Raw genomic sequence first — 22,798 nt, 5'->3', positions numbered from 1 at the left:
TCTCTCATTAAATTGCCCAAACACAAGTCAATCTCTTTTAGCCAGTTCTCATTTATTGCTATAAAGCAAAGTACCCCCATTCTTAGGGCCAGATCAGCATTTTCGCAGCTCATGCTGAAGCAAGCACTCTGCAAGAGAACAGCACCCTAGTGAGAGTCCCAATCCCACATCCCTGAGTCATTAACAGACATCTTCAGGCAACCAGGGCTTCTCTTCAGCAGCAACAGCTTGATAAGGAATCCTCTCTTTCCAGCTCTATTCTTTCCAGTCTAGGAACTGCAAGGTTCATAAATATTTGCCTTTTCTTGCACTTCCTATCCAATATTCAGTTCGACACCAATGCAGAGCTATCAGGAGCCTAATTATGTCTCTCTGACTTAAAAATCACACCATGAGTTTAGCTAACTCTTTAACTGCCCAGCTGCTACTCTTCTCTCCAGCACTGGCAGAAGCTCTCTGGACTGTGAAGACAAAGGGCTTGTTAACAGATACAGCAGAGGGATTTCAGTGAGAAGATATAGTCAGTCCATGGAAACAGAGAAGCAGTCTGCACTTAAGTCTGTCACACTGCCCACCAACCTGGACTATGCTAATCACATCTCTCAGTGCTGTAGAAGCTGTCATTGCCAGACTGCATTTAATCACGGTTCTTACAGCAGCAGCGATCAGAGTTAATCTTTTTCCCTTTAATAAGAGCTATTACATCACTCTCCAGCATGGAAACTACGAAGTGGGAAGGTCAAAAAGTTCTTAATTAGAAGGGTTTTTATTACTGTGATAGTTCCGTTCTAGCCTCAATAACAGAGATCTGAAGTACAGGCAGCAAGAGCTGGAAGGCATCTTGGATATATGAAGCACTGTTTGAAGCCTGTGAAAACAAAAATTAAAATACACACATGAATAATTACGCTACCAATCAGCTTTCCTAACCACACACTCATTTCAAACAACATTGAATAACGCACATAACAGAAGCCTCGTGCTTGTTGGATTTTTAAGGCTTCATTTTAGAAATCAATTTAACATTAAGTTTTTGAGGAGTTTTATGCCACTAGGCAAAAAAATCAACTGGCTTCAAAACTGCCAAACAAGATCAAGTGTAATCTAAATGTAGGACACTGTTTTCAAGAATAGATGAGAAGAATCCGTTTCAAAGTGAGGCATAAGAATGCTGTGGCAGGAAGGAATAACACACCAACAAGGAAACACCCATTTCCTACCACACCTCTGAAATTTACAAGCTCTGAGAACCAGTTTAACAGATAGGAAGTGTGGGACTCTTGCATGTTTATTTATGAGCTTGTCTAAGGTTTGACTTTGGACACCTCAATTCTGGAAAACCAGGCTGCTGGATGTAGCATGTTTTTTCTGACTCATCATAACTGTCAGCTGAGACCATACAGGCTCACCTTTCACTATGTAACTCATCTCTTGTGCAAATCTACAGACATTTATTAGAACGTTCAAGTGATTAGATAAGGAAGCAGAATCTTGGACCATGAGGCTTGGCACACACAAGGATACCAAAGTGGAAAAAACAGCATATCTATTTTTTAAGTATTACTCAACGTTTTAACTTTAGCATAACTGACCTCCAAAAACACTCCAGTGATTAAGGGATTAAGCACATCTGCTTTCTCTTTGACCTGCAGAGATCAGACATATATTATCCTGATTGGAAATTTGATCACATTTCTTCAAGCAAGATAAAGCTAAATCCTTGGTAGGCTTAAAATCACCATTGCTCCCCTGACTCTAGGAAAGCTAAGTTGCAAGCTGCAGAGGACCTGCCTTGTAGCATGCAAATAAGAACAAAGCAACCCACATATGCCCAACGTAAGCTGTATATGAATATGCACATTATGTGTTTAAATGTACTGTGGACAGCTGGAGAATTGAGAGATAATGATACTATCTTCAATAACACCTGAGTGTTTTGGAAAAGCCACACTAGGATCACAAACCTCATTTACTTTTGTCTCCTTAGTACCGACAGCTCCCACTCCCCCTCTGCACTCACCCCCACACCAGTCTGAATGCAGCAGAAGGCATTCAAAAGCTCAGCATACATTCAGATGCCACAATCTGGGAAACACTGACCTAAAAGATCAGTTTACAAGGCAAAAAAAAATGCATATATAAATGTGCCAACACAAAAAGCACTTTGTGGTGAAGATCTCAAGGCTGTAATCAACTAGCCACATCTCATTCCTAAGAACTATGGTGTAACTCTTACCCCTGCAGTCGTTAAGCATGTAGTAAACTCTTTAGAGAAAGTTGACAGTTCTTTACACAGCATAATTGTCATTCTGTGAAAGAAGAGTGGGAAAACAATGTAATAAATGCAGTCTACAGGAATAACTTTTAGCATTCCTCTAACACATAAATACCTTGTTTCCATGCATATTAAACCAAAACTGCAATTAAACCAAAACTGATATAGAGCATATAAACAGTGTACAAAGCTCCAGAAGTTCCCTGAATAAATTAGGAAGGGGGAAGATGTAAAAACAAACAATTAAAGCTGAATGTCTGAAACAGCATTCAAAGGACAAACATGTCCTTTCAAGAAGGAATGGTACTAACTCCCTTTTTCCTTTTACTGACAAGTGTTACTTTCTGAAAGTACTGCATATTTCATGTGCTTGCCAAGTATCTCCTGACATAAGAGAAAAACCTCGTGTTATGCGTTATTGGAAAGACCAATGTACTAATTTAGCTGCAGTACTTTTACAATATTGCATACCTAACATACTAAAAGATTAGCAAAGAGGTAATTAAGAATCACTTTTATACAACTGCTTTGTCTTATTTTATATGTCTACCCACTAACTAGCACAAGCTTAGGGCAAACATTCTACTTGGCTAAACAAAAGCTTTCAAGTAGGGTTTCCTCTTTCTTATCAAGAAATATCTTTAAGCTGAAAGAAGAGGCAGCTGAATACTGCTGGAAGATAGTGATGCCACCCACTGCAACTTTAAACATACATGCAGAACTCAAAAGCCCTACATCCCATGATTTGCAAAGCATCATTAAACAGTTTAATCAGTATATCAGTAATTATAAGCTACACATTTAGTAAGAGATGAACTTACTGTGAAAGGGACTTGGCTCTGTCTGTGGCCGTCACCTCTTGTTTCTGACCATGTAGAAACAAAGCTGCAGTTTTGTGGAACATTTCAATGGAGCATGCTGTCAGTTCGGCCAGACTTCTTATGGCAAATGCATGAATATCCTGCAAGAGTTAAGAGGATTCCCCAGACCACACATAAACTAGCAGCTTTTATTATTTCAGACAAGTGAATCACACAACATGCTGTCACTACACTGCACTTTCAGACCTCAGGATCTGCACAAAGACTCTGGGAAACACAACTGTAACTCAGCAGCCAGGTAAACACTCTATGGTCAGACATTCTCTTCCTTCATCACTCAGTTACCTCTACTGATTTTCTAGCATCGTGGTCACCATCTCTGGATTCTACTTCTCGATTCTCTTCACTCTCTTTTTCTTCTTTAGGAAGACTACTGTTGAATTGTGCTATCCATTCATGAGCAGATGTCCTCACCTGTATGAAGATGTGCCATAGTATTTAATGACTGGAATGAAGCCCCTCTGCTCACCACAAAACATGGAGTACTGAATCTCTACGGAGGAAGAAAACAGCCATAACTCCTGAGCTAGTGAGAACAACCAGAGCAAATGATCCTAGTGGCTTCAGGTCAGCTGGCTGCACTGATGTAGTTGAGGGCAGTCATTTCTCCAGCACTGGGTGTTAGTTTACCAGCAAAACCACAACTTAAAAGAGGTGCTTTAAAAACCTGTCTACAGCATACTGCTGCCACTTGGTGGATCTGAAGGGTAGTAAAATGAAGGCAAGAAAAGTGATACCTCCTCATACCAAGTTCTGGACATAGCAAAACCAGCTGCTCTGTACCAAGAGGAGGACTTCAGTGCATGACTGTAGGTCGATTTCACTGTGGTGGCTGAAGGCTTAGTGCTCACAGTTATCTTTGCCACCACTTGTAACTGCACAATGAAAGGGAAAGACACACTAGTATCTACTGATTCAGAACCAAAAACATTACAGAACATGATTTTGCCCCATAAGGTCAAAGGAAATGGCCCATCTCTTTCGCCTACCATTGTCAAAGGATCTAAAACAAGGCTTGTTTTCATGCATTTGATATTTTCACAAACAAAACAGGAAGAGACGCAGTTCTTGTAAGAAATCTCTCCAGCTTTTAGAAGATAGGAAATAACTCACTGTGATCAGTTTGGCCGGGCTTGAGGAGATGTGCAACTCTGAAAACAACTCTGTTACTTCTTTTGTGAACTCCTCATCTCCTAGAGAACAGGAAAAGTTAGAGAATCCATGCAAAGGACACAGACAGGAATAAGCAGCACTTCAATGCAGAACTAGTTCTGCCCAAATCTATCAACTATCTCCTCTATTTTTGTTCAAATCATCACCTCAGGCAACATGTATTGAGGCTGGTCTTTTTAAATACAATTTATAAGGTAAGTTCTGAAACAGCGGAGACACCAGTGCCAGAAGGTTAACTTCTGCTTTCTTAATTCCAGTTTGGTAACTCAGGTAATTCCACTTTTATTTTTTTACAGGCAGCATTTTATAATGCAGTAACTTGCACATCACCTTGGAGAGCCTGAAATATCACTTAAAGCCTATGGTTCTCCAATTATATATGGCAGGGCAGATGTTAACAGTGGGGGGAAGGCTGTGAGATGCATCATGTGCAAATATAAAAGATACATTAAATGTTAAATGACAGCAAGTGCAGGTGTGTAAGCCCTCCCTGATGAGCCATTTAGGCAAAAGCAATGCGAGAAATTTACATTTAAATCTGCATAATCCTCAAGAATCAGATGGCTCTTGTGCATGGAGGCACCTCTTGAGTCTTTTGGTCTGTGTGGCTAACTCTCTTTTAACACATAAATCAAAAGGCTTTTTGCTTTCCCACAGGTTGGACATCTCTGTTCACAGTTTTTTCCTCATGGTCAGGGAAACCCAGCATCTCTTTGAATTTGTACCTTGGCTCAAGGTCAATTGTATGAACCGCCCAGGAGTTAAAACAACTTTAATCCTCCTCTGGCAAGAAATCATTCCTGCTACAGAATTAATTCACAGCAGCTTTCCAGAGATGAAGGATATTGCTACCTGTCATGCTCCTGGCCACAGCTGGCTTTAGGATTAAGCATCCAGCTAAAGAACACCTTAACTTTGGCAACCTGCCCATTGCTAGTGATCAAGGCTGGTTGGCTCTACACTGAGAATTTCATTGAGAACTAGCTTGCTCTTCCAGAACCTGGGGCTCTTTTACCCTTCTTTTCTTCCTCCTCTTCTTCAAAGAATTCAGGTAAAGAAAATGCTTCTTTCACTTGTTCCATTTCCTCCTTCAGTGTGTCCAACTCTTCTCCAGAGAGAGCACTTAGAACCGATTTCACCTGCACAGCCAAAGAGAGAATCATAAATCCAACAAGAAAAAGACAGACAATGGAAGATGCAACACTGGTTTACACTGCACATAAAAACATCAGGCTGAATGTTAATAAGAAAGTAGTACTTTCCTACAAGGAAGAGAAAAGAGAAAAAGACCCATTTGTGAAGACACATTAAATAATAATGGATTCTTCAGCAGTTATTCAATTTTTCATTTAAAAAATGAATGACTTGAAATCGCACGTTGGTCTGCCCTCCTTCCTGCCCCAAGACAGAGTGGGCAATCTCTGCTGTGCTTCCAACACTCTCCTTTTCTCCAGACCAAGGCAGCAAACAAGTGACTATGAGGAAAGAGTAATTTGTGAAATGTTGTTGAAGACATGCAAGAACTGAGGGTAGCTGGGTAAAGAAAATGGCTTTAGGGGCTGAGGACAGGACATAACGCTCCCAAGGTAAACACCAGATCATAATGCAGGGGTCAGAGCGAAGTTGTGTAATCCATCACTTTACAGCAAGTTCTGAGCACTCGATTTTGCATGTATATCCATATATTTCTGGCCTTTTTTTCCCTGCTCAGCTGACTTCAAAATAGAAGGCAAATTGCTCAAGGCCATTACCTTTGATTCACTCTCTCTGGAAAGCATCTCTAAGGCCTCCAGATGAGAAAGACCCTGAAACTCATCAAACAGTAACCCATAATGGGCTTTCTTCTCCGTAGCCATGGCAACCTCAGTAGCTGTCTGCTGCTCTTCTTTCTCCTTTGCTTCTCGTAAGACCTGAAAAATAAAAGCAGAGTACTCAGGTCAGTGCCAGAAGATACAGAGCAGGGGAGGAGAAGGCGTTTGGTTCAATAGTAAAAAAGGTTGCATAGTGATGGGACTGTAAAAGAAGGGAGAAACCAATGAGCTGCTGATATGGAACTGCCATACCTGAGATAGCGTGGAGTTTCTGTTCATTAGGCCCTTTGTTTTTTTGAATCCAGGATCTCCCTCAGCTATTACATCCATTGTCTTTTTCCCAATGAATTCCAAGGCATCCAGACCTCCGCTAATAACGCTTTTTCCCTAGAAATCAGATTTGGATATAGGCAGCACATAAAATTCATAGAAAACTATACAACTGAAGGAAACGAACTGGAGGATTTATATCAGCAGTATCATGCTGGACACTCACATAAAATCCAAACTGATCCTTGTCACCCTAAAATTCAACCCTAATTGCCACAAAGAAGGACATGGAAAGAGCCACAACACACTATCATCCTACAGTTTAATAGAGTACTCAGACAGCTGCAGCAATCTAATGGGAAATACACTTTTCTTTTGTGAATAAGCTGGTTCTTAAGCACACTGAAGTATTTAGTTCTCATCCTTCCAATCAGAAAACACTAGACCTGTGGGTTTTGGTTGTTAACTCTTGTTCAAGCCTTAAAAGCAAAAGCAAGCTTTCTGTCTGCAGCTCTTTCAGATTCATGGGCAAATTGACAAGACAACAGATCACGAAAGCACAGTTTCTAAGGGTAATGTGTTCCTTTGAAGTGTATTTCCCATGGTCACAGGAGCAAACTGATTTCCAAGCAATTTGGGCTAGTTTCACAGGAGTTTTGAAGAAGAGAATGGATTTCATCTCTAGACAGTTCTGTGGAAATCAGTGGAAATATTCCAGGAATGAGTCTGACCCTGCATTTTACCTGAATACTCTAAAGGAAGCGAGCAGAGATAACAGGGTACAGAGGTGACAAGCACAGGAATGCACACACCACACTGTCCACTGTTAGGTTTTTTGTGTTATGAGTCAACATTTAATCCTATCAAAATTCAGGACAACTTACACATTAAATACCAGTTAGAAGCAAGGCACAGGATAAAGTTTGTCTGAAGACTGGAACAGTTTCTCACCATTCATCCCACAAAAAAATAAGAAGTAAAACCGTTCTCTTATGATGTTTCAGATGAAAGGCAAAAACCCCAATGCTCTCTTACACCCATTTTCCCTGTGTTCCCAACTCACTCACTGTGCTTTGGACAGCAGTAGAGATGGTTGATAACACTTCAAGAGCTCCGGCAATAGGAAAGGAACTGCCATCCCCAACTGCATCTGTGCTGCTAGCACCAGGATTTTCGCTTCCTGCATTAGAAGGCAGAAAATTAAATTCCTTGCTCCCCCCAAAAGATCCTGTCAGCTGCAGAATGGAGAAAATAATCAAACACCAAGCGTCAGCCAGAAGCAGAGCCAGAATTGGCATTATTTTCCTACCTTCTTTTCAGAGCTAACAGAAGTATGAGAGTATTATTTTAGCACTGAGATATCTACCTCAACATGCAAGGTGAAGAGGAAGGTGATGTTATTTTGGGGCTGATTACGTTACGAGAAGTCATAGAATCATAGAAGCGTTTCAGTGTTGTTCTTACGAAGTAAAAACTGACCTCTTGTAGCATCTCTAGTTTCTGAAGAGATTTCACTTGGACTGGGGATCCCAAGGGTTGTTTCTGCTTTTTCTATGACATTTGAAATACCTTGACCTAGAGAAGACAACAGTATTACTTTAACCATACAACAGAAATCAAATCAGAAACAGGATCAGGGCTGCATATTGGGTTTTATTATTCTGTATTCCTCCTTTTTAAGACAGTTCACCCGGCACTAAAACCTACTGCCACCCAGCTTGCTTACCAATGTAATGAACTCAGGTTTCACCTCAGCTTTTAAATCAAGTTGCAAATACTGGCTGAAGAGCAGTTTAAAATACCAGCTGAAAATGATGCAAACACCTTAAAAGTTTGAAAGTCATTTTGGCTATGCATAAGTTCTTTAATCTCATTGTACCTATTGCTACAAGTTTTCTCCATTACTTAACAATTCCCTTGACATTTTTCCAATAACTGCTGCTATGACAGAAATCCCCTTCTCTAGAAACAAGCTCAAAAGCATTAGCTGAGACATGAAGAATGGTTAAAATATATATCAAATACCAGAAAGAGCCTTACCTACAGTAGCTACAGTAGCAGATGCAGTTGACAGAAGAGATTTCCCCCAGCTTCCCCAGTAACCCCATCCTGTCTGAACTGCAGCTGAAGAATCAGAGGCCTTTAATGAAGAAGAGGAGAGTGATGTAGGTATTATGGTGAGCAGAGGAACACAAGCAGTCTGTGATGTGTCACTTTTGTGCAGCTTTTTCCTTTCAGATAAACACCAATGTGAATTTTCAGAAGAGGAGCGAGCCTTATGCTCAGCATTCTTCTGTACTCAAAGCCATGAAACGTGAAGTCACGCTATTCAGAGCTAGCACAGGAACATACCTTGAGGGTTTCAGCTGCAGGCTTCTCTGTGGCAGCAGGCTGACTTGTGGGTTTGGGTTCAGGTCTTTTCCGAGTCATAGGCGGAGGCTCGATCTCTTGCTCTTTCTCTTCATTGCTCTCAGTGCTGCCAAGGCCCTCTGCTTTCTGTTCATTTCCATCTTCATTAGAGGTTTCTTCTTTCAGATCTTCAACGCTATCTTTCTCAGACATGACTACGAACACCCATAGAAAGCAGAGCAGATAAAACAATCACTCCCTTGTACACACTGACATTGGTTCAAAAGCATCACATTTGTGTTTTAAAGAAACACAACTAAGACAGAAAGCCCTCCATGCTGCCACACGTACCTGCATGAACAGATTACATTTGTAAGCAAATGTGTACACCAAGTTACATCTGACTGGAAAGAAACATCCCACTTGGAAGTTTAAAGTCCCACAGAACCACTCTGCTTTATCTAAGTGACACACCCTCTCCACAGGACAGAAACAGGTTGTTAACTCTGAAAAGCAAATGAAAGGTACAAGAGGTCCTCAGATAATTCAATACATGACTTGCTTCATGAAAAACAGTGAAAACAAACGGCTTGGGAAGGCTGCTTTTAAGGGGGCTCCATTAAAATGGGGATAGCTGTCAGAAAGCCAGACAAGGAGGGAGGCAGCAACTGGTTTGCTCCTGTATTTGGGGCTGAGGGTGTTCGCCAGGGTGTTAACACCACCCAGCACCTGAAACACGCTCAGCGGGCGCTGACACTGCACACAGGGGATGACGGTGGCCCATGAACAGCGCTGCCACGTCGCAGCCTGCTCACGGGGGCAGAGATTTCTCTCTGCTCTCCTCCCGGCCTCGCTGGCAGCACCACACCAGCTCCAGGGCAGTAACTTGAGGGCAACAACAGCAGGCAGGTACAGGCAGGGTCACACTGGGCACCCCACAGATGCCAGCATCACTGCCGGCATGAAGCTGCGTCCCCTCGGAGCTGGCCACGGATGCAATCCGGGCAGCTATCCCCCATTCACGGGTTCTGTTGGCTTGAAGTGAACGAAGAGGACAGCTCGGGGTGACTCGGGGACCCCCATCCCATTTCCACATGTCTCCCCATAGTAGTCAGTGGGACACCGCACCCTGCAGCTCCCCCGGCACCCCCTGAGCTACCCAGCCCTCGGGGCCTGCCTCCCTCCCCTTCTCCCCAGGATCCCACATCCCCCACATGGCGCTGCCTAGTTCACAACGGACCCCTCGTTCCCTACCCCCCCTGGCATGGTACTCCTGCCCCATAAGGGCCCCCCAGCTGCCCACAAACCTCTCTACCGGTACCGACTACTCCACAGAGGACCCTTGTGTGCCCCGAGCCCTCCTCACTTTCGGGACTCCACAGTCCCACAGAGGGCCCCTTCGAGCCCTTTGTACCCGCGGCCCCGGTTCCACCCTCCTCACCCACCGGGCCGGGACAGCTCCGCGCTCCCCCGCCGGGCGGACCGTAACCATCGAGCCGAGGCGCAGAGCGGCACCCCGCGGAAGTGCGGCCTAGCCCGGAAGGGTGCGCGGGGAAGCACATCCGGGCGGTGGGACGGCGGTGGCGGAGGTGAGCGGCGGGTGGGAGCCGGGGCCCGGCCGTGCTGCTCCCGGTGAGGACTCGGGGGAAGCTCAGCCCCACCTCGCTGCTGAGGGACAGCCTGGGTCCGGCCTCGCTGTTTTGGCTGCCGGAGGGGGGTGGTGCCTTTGGGGTGGCATGAGGCCGGCGGGGTCCCTCGGCTGCAGGGTGGATGTGTGGCGTGTTCCCCGCAGGCTGGAGCAGCCCGGCTTGAGCGGGGTTTGACCCGAGCGAGAGCAGGGTCGCTGGGGACAGGGTGATGGTTCTGTGGGGCTCTGTACCTGATGGTGTTTAGCTGACCGCGGACAGTAACCGTGTTTTCGTGTGCAGCGTGTCCCGTGCCCTTCGGGAGCTGCCCGTGGCCTGTGTCAGGCAAAGACTGTGTACGTGGCAAAAGCTACTCAGCATCGAGGTCTGCTCTGGTCTCTTGGAGGTTTGCTCCCAAAACTGTTTGGTTTTGGGCTGCCGGTGCAGCCGCTCACCCCAGGAGCCTTCACTATTGCTGGCAGAAGGTGAACCCTCCATGCAGCCTCTGCTACACTGGGAACACCAGTATAATGGCTTTGGCCAGGCCATGCATCTGTTTCCATTAACTTCCCAGGAGTTAATGACTTAAGGGCTCTGCCAGATGCAGCTCCCTGATTTGAAAGAGCGTCAGAGGGTGGTCACAGTCACACTGCAAGTAGGAAGGTGCACTCAGAGCAGAGTGGTCCATTTCCATCTATTTAGTGTGTGTTATTACCAGTTGGGAATGCCAAAATGCGTTTGTTTCCACGCTGTGAGACAGAAGTGGCAGTCGGTTAGAGCAGTCGGTGGTCTGTCAGGTGTGTCCGGGTTTATTGCTTCATTTTTCTCCAGGTACGGAGTGATGTTATTAGCACTGAATGTAAAGCCATATAACTGGCAACCCCTTGGGCCCCAGTTTTGCAGGGTCTTGTAAATGTGTGTGATTTTAAGTACTATCAGTACTTCCATTGACCTCAGTGGGACTACTTATAGCGCTCTGAGTTAAACACAAATATGCTTTTTCAGGATAAGAGCCAAAGATGATTCACACAAGCATATGCATCATGGAGTTTTATCTTTGAACTGCTATTTGTTGTTGCAACCTACGGTTTAATAAAGGTTAAGTATGTGCAGCTCAACTTCAGGTTCAGTTGTAAAAAAGCCAATTTCTATTCTGCACATTTCATCTTGCTTGGGCTTAATGCTTTCTGGAAGAATTGCAATGGAGGCACTGTACATGCTTTATCCTTTTTGGATCCTTTATCAGCTCCAGCAGCTGTTTTACATAAGTGTGATGGTTGAAGAATATGGATTTCACAAACCAGCACTGGGCAGTGAGAGATCATTGTCTGCTTAGCAGTAATGGCTTTTCCAAAGCAAAACACGACAAACAATTTCTAATAAATCAGACCTCGAAGAGTTTAATAGTAAAACTCAATGACCCATCACCAATGTTTTACCCATTATGCAAGCTCAGTGTGAATATATTGGAGAGCATATGCAATTACTGAAGATAATTGTCTTATGAGAGAAAATGTTGATGAGTATTTCTTGTATTAAATAATTGACTGAGGTTCCTGATGTCATTTTAGGAGTGTCACAGACTCTTGGAACTCTTAACAATTTAAATTTAATAATCTAAAATTACAGTAGTGCAGGTAAAGTACAGGAGGTCCTACACAGGACCTTATAGAGACAGGACCTAGATTATTTTAGAATAAATCTAAAACATGATTAGTTGGGAAGTTATTGTTTTAGAGGACTGTAAGTTATATATTTGATTTGGTCCTGAAAATGAGGGTTTGTCTTCACTGCAGAGCTATCATCAGCTGTAACTGCCTCAAATGCTTACAGGTCAGGTCCTGATGCATGCAAAAGCCATTAAGTGTGGTGGCATTTTTAACTGAAGGCAGCCGGGTTGTGGGGTGATGTGTGCTGATCTGTGATCACGAGCTGTGACAGGCTCAAATGGCAACTCCAGCACTTCAAATGTCAGTGGTCCACAAACTGCTAACAATCCTGCTTTAAGAAGGCTGCACAAGGTAACCAATAAGCAGCTCAGTTGTTAGCAGCTTTCTGAAGGCTCTGAAGCACTCTTGAAAATAATAGGGATCTGAAAAAGGAAGGTTAAACCCACACCTTCAAACAGAAGAATAGTTACTGATCAGCAGCAACCTTAGTATTGTCTTGTGCCGTTGATGTGGCTGGGATGCTCTTCTCCAGAGGCAGCAGGGCTCAGCCACACTTTCCCTAATGTGTAACTGGTGGAAAACAGGAACTAAAGAGGTCTTGGGAACGTTTTTAACCATTTAGCTATGGGAAAGTAGCTTCTTCAGAACAATGGTATAATTCAGCTCTCAGCGTTGGTCTCAAATGAACGGACAAGAGGCATGATAGAAAACAGAGTGGGGCCAATTAAAAAAAGGGCAGATGGAGAGATTGCTGTTTACAGGGAAACAACCAGAGAGCCTGTTTTCCAGTTTCTCTTGCAGGATTCAGTGGGTGAGTTGGTTAGTCAAGCTTGAAGGAGAGTTGGACACAGCTGTCTTATTTGCCTTCTTTGTCAAACTGGTTTTGGCAACGGCCACAGCAGAAGTGGGTCAGTTAATATGTTTCTCATCGGATGTTGTCTGGAGTCCAGTTTGACCTTCCACAAATTAACAGAAAAGTATTCCTAGTCTAGGTAATGTGTTATCAGCAAATTTTCTCTGCTGAAAAGACAGTTAGTACAAATCACCTGTGTTTATTTGTATTACCTATTTTTTCATAAATGACAGGGTTTCTTTCTGCTTTAGGCAGTGTTAACTGGCGATTCTGGAAGGCCGGAAGCGTATGCATTATTTATTAAGAAAGTGTGTTCCTTTGTATTGTGATATTTATGAAATTCAAGTCTCCTGGCATTTGTTATTGGTAGAAGAAAAGATGATATATCTGAAATCACACAGTCAATGGGGTGAAGTGAGGTATTCTTTAGGATAATATTTTGGCTTGAGGCTTCTGTACTTTGTAAATTGGGGGGGGTTGGAGGCTCTGGGGCAGTCTGGATGGAATCATAGCTTCAGGGAATGTGTATTAGCTTAGAAATTTTTTTGAATCAGGCTTCCAGGAAAACTGATTACAGATTTTCTCTTACTGGTGTCATCTCACTTTGTTATCAGTTGGTTTTATTCTGGCTTTTAAAAGAGAAAACTCCTTGTGTGCGAAGAACATTAAGGCTGTATCCTGATTCCCTGAAATACCTTTTGTGCACATTAATTTGAAGAGTGCAAATTCTGTCATTAGAAAAAGCCATTTTTCAAATTGCTCAGAAATATGGGCCAGCGTTTGGGTAGAGAGGATGAGAAACAAGGTCTGACCCATGAGATGTGGCAGCATAAATCAGAAGGTTTTCAACAGGGGCTTATTGTAAAACATACAAGAAAAAAGGAGGCAGAATAAGAAAATACAGCAGCAGCAGCAAGAGGCATTGCAAAAAAGGAAGTATGTTTAGACATCAGTGTCCTGATACTCAGCAAGGGACTTCCTCTCTGTGGCTGTAGATAACTGCCACAAGAACTTTCCCAACACAACAAATTAGAAGCATTTTATGTAGCATTTAGATATCTAACACTGATTGTTCCTCTAAAATTAAGTAAGTAGATGTGTAAATGCTAAAAAACATAAGTGTGTGTGTTTTGTTTTTTTCCTAGGGGCTAAATGAAAGACTATCATTAGAAAACCAGTTGTTAAAAGCAATTCTGGGGGAGAGAGGCAGAAATTATATCCTCTTTCTTCTTTATCTTCCTCTATTAAGAAAGCACTTTTTCTCTGTTAACACATGCAGAATCCACTTTCTGACCATAAAAATAGTTCTGCATTTTGAGTAGTCTGAACAATTTGCTCTTTTTTAAAAGTCTTTTTTCCCTTAATGATTATTGTTCCTGAGGTTATTTATTTGGACAGGAAGATGAACATCCAGAGGACCCAAGGTTATGCTAATGCCTTCTTACCCTTGTTTCATTACTGTGTTCTGAGCAAAGCTCTGGTTTGGAACCTGTTGGCTGACAGTTTGTATTATGCTAATTGAAATCTGTTTGCTGGAAATGAAATTAGAATACACCATAAGCTTGCTGTCATTAATAAAGTTAATTCTTTTTCTCTTTTGTTCCAGTTGGATTTCCAATTTCCACTTCTGGTATTGATGGTCTTGAAAGTGCATTTGGATCCCAGACATTTTCTGTCGCAGAACAAATCAAGAGCCTCCTCTCCTGTCTCATAGCAGTACAGACAGCTTAATATCATATGACCTCATTTCTTCAAATTAAATGAAAGAAGAATTTTCTCTGGCTTCCCATGAAGCTCAGTTATTGCCTGTTAATTTTAACTGTTAGTGCTGATCTTTCAGTTGGATTTACACTGGAAAATGTAGCTTTTAACTGGACAGTTGCTTTTGGGTCTTTCAATGCATCCCTTCATACGGTGCCTCAAGCTTTAATAAGTTCTCCAGCACACCATGATATCATAGCCAAAGAGGGGACCAGTATTTTAATTGAATGTAAACTGAACATCAGCCAGTATGAATATATTCTTTGGTACAACTCCAGAGGACACCTGCTTGAACAGGAAGATGAAGGTGAGCTTTCCTGCTGCTTTCTATCCTTCAGTATTACATTTTTATACAAAGTATCTGAAAACCTCTGGGACTTTATTATCATTTTGTCTTCCTATCCTCCCATTTTTACAGTTGGGAGATAAGGAGAGAGCAAAACAAAGCCTTTTGCCCTCTGGCATGTGGCATGTGAATTATAGCTGAGTTCTTCTGTCCTAGCCCATCCATCCTGCTACAGTGTTACACAGAAGAAATGAGTCTGCATCCTACCAGATTCTAACTGATGTTCTATTTATTATTGCTCTGGTTTATATTATATTTTTCCAAACACATGAATTAAACACAATTCTCCTCAGTTCGTGCTCTTTCCCAGCTGGCAGTCAGGGCTTTAGTTTTGTTACAGGATTTTTTAAAGCATGGGGTAACTTACTACATTTATTTTCTCTTTTATGCACCAGTGTGACTGTGGAAACGAACACAATTTGTAATGGCCAATGATGATATATATGCTATTTAACCTCTTTGTACAGAGGGAGAATGTATTTTCCTAGCATTGGCTCTTAGAGGTCTGTCCCTGTAGTTTTTAATTTTCACAAAATAATGTCTTTTAGAGACGCATGTGGTTTCTCTATTAGTATTAATGAAGGTCGTCAAGCTAATTGATAGGATCTTCTCGGAGGCCATCTTTCTGCCTTAAGTACTCAGTAACCTCTTTGTAGTTATAATGCCATCTGGAGATTAGTTCAAAGTAGAGTAATTAGAAGAATGAGTTATGAAAACAGTTTTTCCCCCTAAGTTATAAACGCATAAGAAACACCATAGAAAGCTAACCTCTTATTGATTTCTTTTTGCGTGGGTTTTGTGTATCAGCACTGCATGCTCAGCAGAAAACTGCATCTCAAGAAAATCCTGGGGTTTTTTGCCAACAGAGCCATTTACAGACTCACATCTTTTTCATGGGTCACTTCTGGCTCTGAAAATATGGAAAATTAGACTTTATAGAGACAGTCTTTCAAAACAGTGTTACACAGTCAATGAGAAGCACTAGTGAAGAATGAGGTTCATTGTCACAAAGAGCTAGCTGTCCAAAAGCACTCAAGAAAGTGCAGATGAGAGGAAGAAGAAAAACCAGAGTAGCAAGCATGAGGAACAATTTACCATTAAGCAGTAGGATTGGTAACTGGATTATGGCTGTCTGTATCACAGGCATGAAAAGGAAATTTCAGTCCTAGGTGTACTGTTTGTATTGTGCTGGAAATGGACTGCTTATTTCCAAGCTCTGTCTCCCATTGATGGAGCAGCCATCTTGTGTCTAGTTTACCCAGTGATTTTTGTTTCCTTAGCTCACTTTGTTCCCTTTGGCTCTCCAGGTGGCCGGTGGAAGATTGCTGAGAATTCCCTTAACATCACAAAGGTCAGCTTTGCTGACCGGGGCCGATACACCTGTGCAGGAGTTAATCGTAATGACACCTTGTACTACACAGTCACCCTGAGGGTAACCTTCACCTCAGGAGACATGAGTATCTACTACATGATTGTGTGCCTCGTTGCCTTTGCCATCACCCTCATCTTAAACATAACCCGGCTGTGCATGATGAGCAGTCACCTCCGCAAAACAGAGAAGGCTATCAATGAGTTCTTCAGGACGGAAGGGGCTGAGAAGCTTCAGAAGGCTTTTGAGATAGCCAAGCGTATCCCTATCATTACATCTGCCAAAACACTAGAGTTGGCCAAAGTCACTCAGTTTAAGACCATGGAATTTGCTCGGTACATTGAAGAGCTTGCCAGAAGCATTCCTCTTCCACCTCTGATCCTTAATTGCAGGGCGTTCATGGAGGAGATCTTTGAGGCTGTGCGAGTTGATGATCCCGATGAAGTTGGTAAGGAGGAAAAACAGCCCCAAGCCTGCGGTACCCAAGCTGCCATTTACCCCATCAACCCCGAGATGAAACGCAGCGATTCGCCAGCCGGGGATTCAGATGATGGGTCCATGAATGAGCCAGGTCAGGAGATAGCTGTTCAGGTGTCCATTCACCTGCAATCAGAAGTGCAGAGCATTGACACTGTTTCTCATGATAGCTGCCAATTTGCACCTTCTGAAGAGGGCACCTGCTGAGTCCAGTGATGAGCTGTTAAGAAGGCACAGGCCACCCTAGGATGCTACAAGAAAGGGTTCTGCAAACAAGCTGCCTCAGTCCCATATGCACAAGAGTTTTCCAAATTGCCATGTGCCAGAACTGCTACTGAAATCTGTGTTTTCTATCAGTGTTGACTGAATGATTTCAAATCTCTTAGAGAAAAGCCATTTGGAGTATTGTGCAGTGGCTTTTCTTTTTAAAGCGAGCTTGCTACACTCAAAATATTTACAAAACAGGAATTCTTTGTCCTTGGCTCCTTGGTAGCTTCTGGTACTGCTGATCCATATTAGAAGTGGCCAAGCTGAGTGGTGCAACTTGCAGTAAAATCTTTTCCTTTGTGAACTCTTTCTTCCCTCAGAAAGTGGAGCCGGAATTCCTTTGTGTCAGTGTTGTCCTTGATGCATTGAGTTGTGTGCTCCTTTTGAATTGCTTCTTGGTGTGTGTAGCCCATCAGAGCCATGGTGAGTTTGAACAAATCTGCTCTGTGTCGTGTGCTTCTATGTTGCTATCAAAGTGTACTGTACTTAGGAAAAGAATAGGACCAGGATCTGCTGCTGGATTCGAAGAATTGCTCTAGTTTCAAAGCAGCTTAGAGAACAACCAGGAGTTCTCAGTTTTCCATACATCTGCAAAAAACTTCGGCATACTCTAGTGTGTGGAGAGCGAATTGTTACAAAGCTCATTGCTTAAACTCGGTGCTGATTGCCAAAGCGCCTTACCCTGGTTCTGTCTTACAGAATGAAGCAGTAACAGCACTGCCAGCACGGTCTGACTTTTGACTTTGCTGATTTCATTTACCATAGAAAATCCAAAGTTTTCTATTCTGTTTGACATTGTTGTGAGAAAAGAATGCCAGTAATCGCATAGTGGCATCATGTAAAAATTAACTCATCTACAGATCAGGTGTCTCGTGCACTTCCTGCTGAACAACATTAGACTAAAGGAGGTGACACTCACTTTGCTCTGGCTAGTACTTTCAGAAAGCAGTAGAAGAGGGAGTAGTTAGTGGAGGGGCTGGCTGAGCTGTTTGCCAGCCACTGATTACAGGAGTGGCTGGCAACATACCCTGTCTTATCACTGAAGGGAGAAGTGCAGGTGCTGATATCTGCACACACATATGTACTTCAGCAAGGATCTCCTGCATGGCTGTAGAAATCCAGCCTCCAGGAGTCAGAGTGCAGACAAGAATCTAGTTTCTTCTTTCACTCTTTGGTGCTGATTTTTTTTTTCTTTTCTCCTTAACATTTGTAAGCCATATCACTTAAATAGCATTTTGTATCCTGTTGAGATTTAGTAGATGTAAAGCTTGTAAGCACTCCACAAATTAATTTCTTACAACTACTGGAAGCATATTGCCATATAATTTTAACAACTTGGCAACAGGAGCACCATTTAATTCCCCACAACTCTTTTTCTTTCCTTATTGTTACAGAAATGTCAGTTGAACAAATGATTCTGGACGGCTGCTCAGGATTCTTAAGAGGATTTGATATTACATTTACATGAGTAGAGATGGAAAACAAGCAGGCAGAGTGGTAAAACCAGGGTGGGGCCATCTGTTGTAATGCATGCTCATAACAAAGGGTCTGAGCAAGTTATATTTATCAAATCATATTAGAGAAGGGGAAAGTAAAGCATCTGTTACCATTTTAAAGTACCTTCTGGGGAGAGCTCTGCAGTCAGCCACCAGTAAATGCACCCTAGTTGGCTTTGGCCTGTCAGGTAAGAGTGATGTTTTTCAGGAAGGAAGAAAATTGCTAGCCTGGGTTATAGCAGCATTCCCACCAGCTTGGTACCATTTCCAAGACTGTAGTAAACTTTTATCTGCTTCAAGGGAATAAAGCCTTCTGCAGAGAATTAGGGCAGTTACTGCCCTCAACAGTAACTTTTTCTTTGCTTCCATAGTTTGATGGCACTTTATGTCCAGGTGAAAAGTTTGCGTAGTTTTGTGTAACCTGTCTGGTTTCTTTTAAGTTCTTTTGAGGTGATCAGTGTTAAAGGATACTCTTGTGGATAAATGCCCAGTTCTCTTAGGAGCCCTGCTAAGATGCTTCTGGCTTCACTTTTGTACTACAACAGGCTCTGCAGGTTTGTTGCACTTGCATGAATGGAGATTTGTGGGTTTTACACCCTTTTGGATGTCCTGGTTGAAAGAGGTGAAGGCTTCAAGAGAGAATGATCTGCTTAAATCTCTCACAGGCCATGAGGTTTGTACCTGCACCTGCCTTTTTTCCCCATGAGCAGTTCTGCTTGCTTTTGTGAAACTGTTGCATTGTATGCAGCAGGAGCATCTTGGACATTTTGCCCCTAACTACATATGCATGTAGAGATGCAGCTACAAAATCAAAGCTCCATTTAATCTCTTCTGGAGAAGCAGCTATGCAGTTGTGATTGACAGATGTCTCATCAGAAGTGGCAGCTTACAGGCAGCAGAATGACACTAGAGGTGTGTCAGATGGGTGTCAGGAGAGCAGTTGCTAAATGAATTCAATCTGTTCTTTGGTATTTACACTTTATTTACATAGCTCTGAGATTTTTCTGATCACAGCAACTGGTGTCTTCGTGTGTCCTGTTGCCAGTGGAAAGGCAGGAATGAGGATGCATAAAGATCCTCATAAATGCAGTGTCATTGCTGGATAGCAAAGCAAAGAGTTTTCCCAAGTTACTGCAGTATTTTGTTTACTAAATTAATTTCATTCCTGGGAAGGAGGCTGTAAGGATTTCAGTAAATCAGGAGTGTAGGAATGTAGGAGTGTAGGAACTGATCCTACTCCCACTGAATTACATTAGAGCAGATTTGAAGTTCTGGTGTATTTTACAAATGATATTACAGGATTTTTATGCATCTGAAAGCAAGGACGATGGTGATGTTATACAGTAAATGTAATTTCACGGCACTGATTTCCAAACAACATGTGAACTACTCTTGATCCTGAGTAGACTTAAATCTGTTTGATACATCTAATTGATCATTAACATTGAAAGATTAGGTAAACATCAGTGTTTCTTCCTTAACTTTCCATAGGATGAGGAGAATCTACACTGATTTCCTTGCTTTAAACTAAATTCTTTGACAATCACAAGGCTACTTTCTCTTTTCTTTGTGACTTACTTTAAATAATGTAAAATCTACTTGTTATCCAAGAGTACCTAAAACTAACTTTGTAGTGGTTATTTGTATTACCTGGATTGTAATGTAACTGTTTAATGTAACCACATAGGATTTCATACTTTCATAAAACAAATCGGTAGATTTGCAAAATAAATTCAAAACAAAAGCTTTCTTTTGTTAGAGTTTTCTCGTTTATCTGTAAGTACCTGTCTGTCTGAGGTTAAATAGCAGCTCTATTCAGCTAAGCAGAAATTGTTAGCCAGCCTGTCAAAGGTTTCTGGGATATTCAGTCATTTGCAATGACATAGAACCGCATAGAATCATAGAATAGTTTGGTTGGAAAGGACTTTAAGATCATCTTCCGGTCTGTCATTGTTTTATATCTCAAAGTCCTCAGCAGCATCTGTAATAATCATTACCAGATGCATAAATGAATGGTTCCAGGCCTGAAATAGTTTCAGGAGGGCCTCTATATTCTTGAGTTTACTTTTGGAAACTAAGAAGGTGATTGTGAAGTGCAGTGACCTGCAGCCACAAACCTGTATTTTCTGTGCTTAAGTTTTCACAGGATTGTACTATTCTGTATTGTAATCACCTCTATTATTTTTAGTCCCCCTCAAAACACAGTTTATTTGGACACAGCTTACCTCCTAAAATGCAACACAACACTAATGTGGAGTATCTAAAGGGTTCAAGTGACCAAGTCTGCATTGTGTTTTTTTCCAGTGAGTTGCTGAGATGGCATAAAGAAATTTCCACTCCTGCGCCAAGATAAGTGTGTGTGCTGCTCTCACTGCATCCCCTGAGATGGAGGAGATGGAGCTCTGACTTAACCCTTGCTCTTTGCAAGTTTTGCAGCAGTTTATTAAATTACATGGAGAGGGAATAACATCCCTGGAGTTCTGTGATAAGCATACTGAGAGTGGGAGGGAGGAGGCCATCCCACCTCATTTTGGTGACCAGGCTTTCCCCTTGCAATCAGTTCAGTCTATTAAACTCTGCCAGAGGGTGATCCCAAGCCCCTAAGCAAGCCACTTGCCCACCACCACTGGTTTACACAGGGAAGCCGTGTCTCCCATGTGAGTGTGTAATGTTGCATGATAATGGATGTCTTCTGTATGGGCACGTCCTGCAGCTCTGGAGCACAGAGTAAAAGTGCCCCTAGTTAGTTTAAACTGCAGCCCACCCCAAACACCAAAACCCCAGCTTGCTGAGAAACCCTCTAAATACAGTCAGCAAATATGAATGAGAACAGACTTCACCCACACTGTAAGGAGTACTCTCTGGTCACAGTCTCTGCACAAGGTAGATCCTAGAATGAAAGCCAAATCTTGGGGATTTTCCCATGAGAATCAGCTGCTTAAAGGAAGAATTATTGGACCCACACTCCTCAGGCTAGGTCAGTGTTCAATCAGCATCTGCTTTCTATCTGCATGTTATGAGATATGCATGAATGATAACGGTTCAGTTTCTTAAAGCTCCTGTAACCGGACTCGTCATGATCCTATCCACAGTGAATAAATTCATCTGCCTGAATTTAAAGCATGTTTCCATTTGGATAACAACAGTTCATTGAAAAGCAAGCTGCATTAAGGATGATTGTACTTTAATTTAAGGTGTGCTCCTTAAAAACTACAATTCTCCTTAATGTTGCAGCACTCTCATCCGGTGAGCCAAGTCTCCAGCCAGAGACACACGATGGAGATGCCGCCATTTCATTCAACTCAGTCAAGTTACAGCTCTATCAACTTCTGTCAATAAAGACCCAGCTGGGTCTCTGTCCGTGTTCCTTATTGTATAGCAGCCCATGCAGAGGTCTCCAAACACTGCCAACTTTTCTGCATGTGGAAAGGGGAATTACACCATCACTCAAAAAAACCACCCTGTTTTGCTAGATGTCCAAATATCACAAAAGCCCCCAAAGCTGGAAAGTTGAGCTTTATCCTTGGTAAGACAGTGCCTATTCTTTGGTCACGCCTGGCTGCCAATGATTGTAATAATACTGAGCAATTAAGCCTTTCATTTTTGTTAGGCTAATTAATTGTTTGCACAGTGTCCTGAATATGGAATCATTTTCCTTTGCAAGGAATGAAAGGATTAGACTGGCTTCATCCCAAGCTGCTCAGAATGTATTTTATTTATTTTATGGGAGAAAGATTTTCTTGCAAGCCCCAAACGCAACCCATAGAGTGGACTGTTAATGCCTGCGCTGGGACGTTCTCATCAGCAGGGGTGCACACAGACTGCACATATGTCCATCCATCTGCATCCACGCTCCATATGGTATCTGGGGTTTCTGCTGCTTGTCAATGAGTCCGTGACGAGGCTGGAGCCACCATCGTGTGTGTGCTGCTGGGATTGAATATCAGGCACTGGCAGGGTGATGAAGAGTTCCCTCAGGACATCAGCGGTCCCCATACAGCACCGAGGGCAGCACCACTCTAATGATGAGTGCTGGGTTGAGCACTCGAAGGGCAGAGCACTGCAGTGTGTAAATGTACTGGAGGCTGTCTCAAGAGGTTTGTACTCTGAGTAAATCAAAGGCAGATGAAGCCCGGGCCAGGATTTCATGAAGAAGGGCACCCAGTGGATGCAAT

General features: G+C 42.7%; 2 protein-coding genes across 3 annotated transcripts; one reads left to right on the top strand and one right to left on the bottom strand.

The window, feature by feature from the left end:
- Positions 1-31: 31 nt before the first annotated feature.
- Positions 32-10,286, bottom strand: FAM114A2 (family with sequence similarity 114 member A2). The gene is made up of 14 exons (XM_061456844.1): positions 10,205-10,286; positions 8,763-8,974; positions 8,451-8,550; positions 7,890-7,985; positions 7,478-7,590; positions 6,393-6,527; positions 6,081-6,239; positions 5,345-5,468; positions 4,270-4,349; positions 3,442-3,570; positions 3,097-3,236; positions 2,237-2,309; positions 1,593-1,646; positions 32-868 (listed from the first exon to the last, which is right to left on the bottom strand). Exons 2-14 carry the CDS (start codon positions 8,970-8,972, stop codon positions 770-772), a joined length of 1,512 nt encoding a protein of 503 aa, XP_061312828.1. The 5' UTR covers positions 8,973-8,974; positions 10,205-10,286; the 3' UTR covers positions 32-769.
- MFAP3 (microfibril associated protein 3) lies at positions 10,202-21,173 on the top strand. Of its 2 annotated transcripts, XM_061456846.1 has the most exons (4): positions 10,936-11,482; positions 14,514-14,975; positions 16,322-16,954; positions 20,770-21,173. In XM_061456846.1, exons 2-4 carry the CDS (start codon positions 14,696-14,698, stop codon positions 20,790-20,792), a joined length of 936 nt encoding a protein of 311 aa, XP_061312830.1. In that variant the 5' UTR covers positions 10,936-11,482; positions 14,514-14,695; the 3' UTR covers positions 20,793-21,173. The 2 variants fall into 2 exon arrangements, with proteins under 2 accessions (XP_061312829.1, XP_061312830.1); XM_061456845.1 differs by lacking the exons at positions 10,936-11,482; positions 20,770-21,173 and adding an exon at positions 10,202-10,348 and having other exon boundaries at positions 16,322-20,367.
- The last annotated feature ends 1,625 nt before the right edge of the window (positions 21,174-22,798 follow it).

Source organism: Pezoporus flaviventris, unplaced genomic scaffold (genome assembly GCF_033815535.1).
Source record: "Pezoporus flaviventris isolate CSIRO_AGI_PZ_B2104156 unplaced genomic scaffold, CSIRO_AGI_Pfla_v1 ptg000023l, whole genome shotgun sequence".
NCBI lineage: Eukaryota > Metazoa > Chordata > Aves > Psittaciformes > Psittacidae > Pezoporus > Pezoporus flaviventris.
This window is presented reverse-complemented; position numbering and strand designations above follow the sequence as displayed.